This window comes from Otolemur garnettii, unplaced genomic scaffold (genome assembly GCF_000181295.1).
Source record: "Otolemur garnettii isolate 467f Iridium unplaced genomic scaffold, OtoGar3 scaffold00031, whole genome shotgun sequence".
NCBI lineage: Eukaryota > Metazoa > Chordata > Mammalia > Primates > Galagidae > Otolemur > Otolemur garnettii.
Genome location: NW_003852426.1, coordinates 8652311 through 8659617, shown reverse-complemented (window position 1 = coordinate 8659617; position 7307 = coordinate 8652311). Strand labels below are relative to the sequence as shown.

At 37.4% G+C, this 7307-nt stretch overlaps 2 protein-coding genes across 2 annotated transcripts in view; one reads left to right on the top strand and one right to left on the bottom strand.

Annotated features, from left to right (window-relative positions):
• ZFAND3 (zinc finger AN1-type containing 3) overlaps nucleotides 1–7307 on the bottom strand; it is a 376393-nt gene that overhangs the window by 287277 nt on the left and 81809 nt on the right. The window lies entirely within an intron of this gene.
• Nucleotides 762–2758, top strand: LOC105886938 (iron-sulfur cluster assembly 1 homolog, mitochondrial). Its single transcript, XM_012804841.2, is given in 2 exon segments — nucleotides 762–852; nucleotides 854–2758. Coding segments are annotated over 2 exon segments (468 nt in total). The 5' UTR covers nucleotides 762–795; the 3' UTR covers nucleotides 1265–2758.

Genomic DNA, 7307 nt, shown 5'->3' with positions numbered 1-7307 from the left:
GCTCACAGCAACCTCCAACTCCTGGGCTCAAGCGAGACTCCTGCCTCAGCCTCCCAAGTAGCTGGGACCACAGGCGCCCGCCATAATGCCTGGCCATTTTTTGGTTGCAGCCATCATTGTTGTCTGGAGGGCCCGAGCTGGACTTGAACCCACCACCTTAGGTGCATGTGGCTGGCGCCTTAGCCACTTGAGCCACAGGGGCCAATCCTAGTGGCAAAATATTGTATGTTTTGCCTTTGATGTCTAGAAAAAGAGAAGAATGTCAACAATCATCACATCTACTCAACATTGTATCAGAGATCCTACAAGTGAAAGTAAGCAAGAAAAGTCAAGTAAGAATTATAACGATTAGAAATGAAGAAGTAAACCTGTCGTTATTTATACATGACATGACTGGGTACCATGTAAAAGACTCTATGAATTCAGCAAGCTCACAAAAGCTTTAAAACTCACATAAGGTCAACATATAACAATTACCTATATTGTTTTTAGTGATAGGGTCTTCCTCTGTCAAAAAGGCTGGAACAATAGTGGAGCAATCCCAGTCCACTCCTGGACTCAAGCAATCCTCTCACCTCAGATTCCCAAGTAGCTGGGGCTATAAGGCACATGTTACCATGCCCTGTTAAATTTTTTTAGAGACAGGGTCAAACCATGTTGCCGAGGCTGGTCTTGGGAACTCTTAGCTTCAAGTGATCCTCCAATGTCAGCCTCCCAAGTTCCTGGGATTATAAACGTAGCAACCACATTCAGCTCAAATTAATTTTATTTCTACATTCAAAGTAATACGCTTGAATGCGCCAGCCGTGTCCATGGAGAGAGGTTGAGGTTGCCGAGCTCCGGCCCGAGGCACCTGGGCGCCGGAGTGGCGAAGATGTCGGCTTCCTTAGTCCGGGCCACTGTCCGGGCTGTGAGCAAGCGGAAGCTGCAGCCCACCCGGGCCGCTCTCACACTGACACCTTCTGCAGTGAACAAGATAAAACAACTTCTTAAAGATAAGCCTGAACATGTAGGCGTGAAAGTCGGTGTTCGAACTAGAGGGTGTAATGGTCTTTCTTACACCCTAGAATATACAAAAACAAAAGGAGATTCTGATGAAGAAGTTGTTCAAGACGGAGTGAGAGTATTCATTGAAAAGAAAGCACAGCTAACACTTCTGGGAACAGAAATGGACTATGTGGAAGACAAGTTATCCAGTGAGTTTGTCTTTAATAACCCAAACATCAAAGGAACTTGTGGCTGTGGGGAAAGCTTTAATATCTGAAACCTGAGGACTCCTTTGGCTATTAGCTCCAGCAACACTCATGGATGCCTTGGGGCTTACTGAAGAAATCATGTGACTGTCACCTGCTCAATGTGTGGCTGCCTTGTAAGGAAAATAAAGTGATGCATTTTGAAAATGAAGCTAGTGTGTTAGATTCAGGAAGAAGTGATATTTGGATTCTCCGTAGGGGATAAAAGATGAAATGCCATTTCTCTCTTTGGATTATTTTTCTTTTGTGGTAAAGAAAGAAGTCCTACCCTGCACTTAACTCTTTCTTGTACCCTTTTTTTTAGAGTCACTTTTATTGGATTTGGCCTTCCTGGGCACCCATCAGTCTGTTCATGAAATGGACTGAATGGCTTGAATGTGCATCTCCCCGCATTTTTCCCAATTAAATTGGTGTCTCCTAAAATTCAGAAATAGGAAGTCCTGTCTGCTGGTAGTAGCGTGGTGGTACATTATTTTTTCACCCTATTTTGCATAACCTGTTTACATTTTTATCAAAAATTTCATTGTTGGATGTAAATTTGCATGCCCTTTAACAGTACAAAGTATTTTCTTGAACTATAGTGATGGTAGCAAATACTTGATCCATTTGTTTCTAAATCCATTTTATTTGCCACCCTAAATGTCCACACCAAATGAGATCTCAGGCTGACTTTGATTCTTTTAGTTGAAAAGTCTCTCAAAAGCCATTTAGCCCATCCCACTCAGTTCTGTACATGAGGACACCAGTGGGCTTTTGTCTACCCTCAGGGGTGAGTGGGAACTCCACCACTTTCCCCGTCCTAGTGCCGTCCCCTCTGAGACAGTCTGTTAAGGTAAACGGTGATCTGGCTTTTTTTTTCTGGTCAACATACGGATAGAATTTCTTTTTAATTTGATGAAGATCATATTAGTTTTATTTTGAGAAGAATCTTATTTTAAAACTCTTTTATGTGAATTACCATCTTGTTTCTTTAAACTTTGAAACTGGTTTATACTACCAGGGAAGACATTGAGGCAACCCAGAATTACTGGGAATGTAGTCATAATTGTGAAGAAAAACCTAGGGGTGTTTTCTTAAAATTCCCAATATGCGCACACTTTCTGGTTCCTCAGTCCAATTGGTGAACTTTTTAAACAATATTTTAACCTAACATTTTTGTCATCAACATTTCTTTTGAAAGTGCTCCTTTTGACACTTAATTATTGATTTTCCTGAGTTTGACATATTAAATATTCTGTGAGATGACATGTATATTTCTCCTGAAAGCTGATTCTCACGAATTTGAGTAGCTGAGTTCTTTTGTTTGTTTTTATTTACTAAAATACCTGGCACACAATGCACCAAAACCTAGAGTGGTAGTTTTATGTAAATGCTCATGACTTTGTATCATTAATATAATTGTTGATCCACTTATAATTTGTGCAATACTGTATGTATGTAGAGAGTTATGAATAAAAAAATAAGTGGTCTCTTTGTGATTATAAAATAAAAAAAAAAAAAAAAAAAAAACAAAGTAATACGCTTGGCGCCTGTAGCTTAGTGGTTAGGGTGCCAGCCACATACACCGGGCCTAGCAGGTTCAAACCCAACCCAGGCCTGTCAAACAACAATGACAACTACAACAAAAAAATAGCCAGGCATTATGGTCGGAGCCTACAGTCCCAGCGACTTGAGAGGCTGAAGCAAGAGAATCACTTAAGCCAAAGAGTTTGAGGTTGCTGTGAGCTATGATGCCACCACACTCTAGCAATGGAACATAGTGAAACTGTCTCAAAATAAATAAACAAACAAACAAGTAAAAAAAATGAAATCTAAATCATAGTATTTAATACAGCACCAAAAGACATCAAATACCAAGAAATAAAACTAAAAGATGTACAGGGCTGCTACAATGAAAATTATAATACATTACTAAGAGAAATCAAAGATTACACAAATTAAAGTATATACACTAAGCTCATAGTTGGAAGGCTCAATATTATACAGTAACAGTTTTCTCCAATTTTTTTTTTGAGACAGCACCTCAAGCTGTCACCCTGGGTAGAGTGCCGTGGTATCACAACTGACAGCAACCTCCAACTCCTGGGCTCAAGCGAGTCTCTTGCCTCAGCCTCCCAAGTAGCTGGGACCACAGGCACCCACCACAATGCCCGGCTATTTTTTGGTTGCAGCTGTCATTGTTGTTTGGCGGGTCCAGGCCAGATTTGAACCTACCACCTTAGATGTGTGGCTGGCACCTTAGCCACTTGAGCCATAGGTGCCGAGCCAGTTTTCTCCACATTTAAAGATTTGGCATAAATTTGATGAAAACTACTTTTCTTTTAAATTTAAATTGATGGGCTGAGTCTAAAATGTATATGGAAATGGAAAAGGTGCAGATTAGCTAAGACAATCTTAAAGAACAATAATTTAGCTGGAAGATCTACATTACCAAATACCAAGACTTGCCTGGAAAGTTACAGCAATAAAGAGGGTATATCACTAGCACAGAAATAGGCAAACAGACCGTTAGAACGAACAGAGCCACATATCACTTCAATAAATAGTTCCAATATCCACATTAAAAAATGAACTTCTATCATTACTTCATATCAAATGTAAACATATATGCTAGACCCAGATATGAAATATAAAACAATAAAGCTGGAAGAATGAAAAGACACAATGTCTTTATAACTTCAGATTAGGCAAAGATTTCGTCAACACAAAGAACACTAAACACATAGAATATTGATAAACTGTACTTCATTAAAATGAAGAACTTCTGTTCATCAAAAGATAATATTAAGGGAATAAAAAGTCAGCCACAGATTAGAAGATAGCTGCAATACATACATACAATAAGAAAGCATAAAATATATTTTAAAAACTACTATAAATCAAAAAGAAGACTGACATCCCATTTCCATTTAAACTGGAAAAAAGACTTAAACAGGCAAAAATATGGGCATCTATGTGATCAGGAAAGCAAATGAAAAAACATCTCACCATTACCACATTATCAGGCAATGCAAATTAAAATCAAAATGTCATGCCAATATACTCTCACCGAGGGCTAAATTTTAAAAGACTCAAAATACCCAAATGCTGGCAAAGGGTAGAACACTGAAATACTAATATACTGTTTCTGGGAGAGAAAACTGGTATAGGTGCTATACCAAAATACTAATACCCAAATGTTGGCAAAGGGTAGAACACTTAAATACTAATACACTGATTCTGGGAGAGAAAATTGGTATAGGTGCTATACCAAAAGCTAAGCATTCATAACCTATGACTCCTTAATTCCTTTCTAGGTATTTACCCATGAAAGATGAGACTTTATTTCTTCCAAGAGGTATGTAAAAGCAACATTCACAGCAGCATTATTCCTAACAAAGACCAAAAATAAAAGAATATATAAACTTTCTTATATTCATGCAATAGGATGAGAACTACTACCACAAGCAATAACAAAAATGAACCTTACAGACATACGCTGAGCAAAATAAACCAGACACAAAAAAGTATCTATCATTCTAGTTACATGATGTTTAAAAAGAAAAACTAAATCTGGGGCAACAAAGAGCAAAATAATGGTTATCTATAGAACTTGGCCTAGAAGAGACTAAGGAGGAACCTCTACAAGTGACAGAGATATCTATATCTTGCTCTCGTTGATTACAAAAACATACAGAGATAAACATATGCATTAAAGAAAACTGTTGAATTTAACACCATACACTATACTATACATGTCATACCTAAATTTTAAAAGAAGATCTTATGAATAATATCATGCCAATAAATATAGATAAGTCTCTAGGGGAAAAAAACTTACCAAAACTAAGAAGAATAAATAGAAAATCTAAACAATCCTATAATGAAGGAAATAAATCCAAAATTTAAAGCTTTCATTAGAAATGAAGAAAACTTTAGGATCAGATGGTTTTACTGGCAATTTCTATAAAAAATTAAGAAGTAAGTCAATCTTAAGCACACAGCAGAGAAGGGAAAGAGAAGAAACACTCATCAATTCATATGATGAGGCCAGCATAACCTTGATGCCAAAACTCCACAGGGACATTACAGGGTTTTTGTTTTAATTGGGCTTTTTTTTTTCCATTACAGACCAGCCTCATTTATGAATACAGACACAAAGAATGTAAATAAAATTAAGCAAACCAAAATGAGCAATAAAAGAATATTACTACAAAATGAGGTTATGTTTATTCTGGGACTCCAAAGTCAGTTTAAAACACAAACATTAATGTAAAAAGCCACAATAACAATATAATGGAGAAAAGAAAATGAACATTCAACAGATAGAAAAAACTGGATAAAAACTGATAAGCACCTATGATTTTAAAAACTCACAGAAAACAGAGGGAAATTCCTTATTCAAAAAAAAAAAATAATAAAAAAAAAACTTTAAAGCCAACAGGGAACATCACACTAAATGGTGAAAAGCTGAGCTATTTCTGTTTCGAATCAAAAACAAGTCCAACCATCAGTGTGACATCTATATATCTATTCATTGTTAAGAGGGACAAACAATCACTGGAAAGAAGTAGGGAAAACAACAGCCACAACTTAAAGGGCCTAGAACGGTACCTATTCCCATCAGTAAGAACAGAAAACCTTACAATTCATATGACATTGGATAGAACACTCAAAAGGGTTTTGCCTCAATAGATTATATGAACCCTAGATTAAATGCCTAACAAAACTTACAAAGACATGAAATGATTGAATTCTTTCCAACAAACTTAACTGCATGCCAAAACAAAGCTAAGGCATATTTATAAGAAAATATCACCCAACAAGGTAAAATTCACAATATTTGGTATATAATCAAATTTTACAATTAGCCTACAAAGAAGCAGGAAAACATGACCCAGAGTGACAACAAAAAGCAGGTCAACCAAAACTTATCTAGAATTGATACAGATGATAAAATTAGTAACCAAAGACATTAAAGCAGTAATTTTAACTATATGCCATATACTCAAAATGTAGGAAAATCAGCCAGGCCTGGTGGCACATGCCTGTAGTCCCAGCTACTTCACAGGCTGAGGAAGGAGGATCACTTCAGCCCAGGAGTTTGAGGTTACTGGGAGCTAGGATGACACCAGTGCTCTCTAGCCCTAGTGACAGAATGAGACCCTGACTCAAAAAAAAAAAAAGAGGAGAAAAGAAACAGAGACTTGTTAAGATATTTTAAATAAACCTGATAGAACTCCTAGAAATATAAACTATCTTAGATGTAAAATACACTACGTGGAATTAACAGCAAATTAAACACTGCAGAAGAAAGATAAATGAATCTGAAGACCCAGCAATAAATATTCAAAATAAAACATAGAAGGCTAAAATAATGATAGAAAAAAAAACATGTAAGAGTGAGGAAACTTTAAAAGGCTTAATATCTGTATAACTGGTGTCTGAAGGTGCAGAAGGCAGAAAAAATATTTGAAGAAATAAGGCAGAAATGTTCAAAACTCTGATTAAAACCGTAAGCCCATGGATCCAAAAAGCTCAAAAAATACAAGTTAAAAAAAACGTAAAGAAAACAATGCCAAGCAGATAGGAAAAAATCACTTTACACAGAAGGGAAGAGAAAATTTCTCATTGGAAACAATGATACTAACAGACAGCGGAGCAACAAGGAAAAAAAAACCTATCAAGCGCTGGTCACGGTTGGTCACACCTGTAAACCTAGCACTCTTGGGAGGTCAAGGGTGAAGGGCTGCTTCAGCTCAAGAGTTTGAGACCAGCCTGACCAAGAGCAATATCCCTGTCTCTACTAAAAATAGAAAAAATTAGCTGTACATTGTGGCACATGCCTGTAGTTCCAGCTACTTGAGAGTATGAGGCAGGAGGATCACTTGAGCTAAGGAGTTTGAGGTTGCTGTGTGCTATAGGCTGATGCCAGGGCATTCCAGCCTGGGGCAAGAGAGTCAGACTCTGTCTCCAAAAACCAGAAACAAAACAAACCATCAGGCTCGGCGCCTATGGCTCAACCGGCTAAGGCGCCAGCCACGTACACCTAAGGTGGCGGGTTCGAATCCCCAG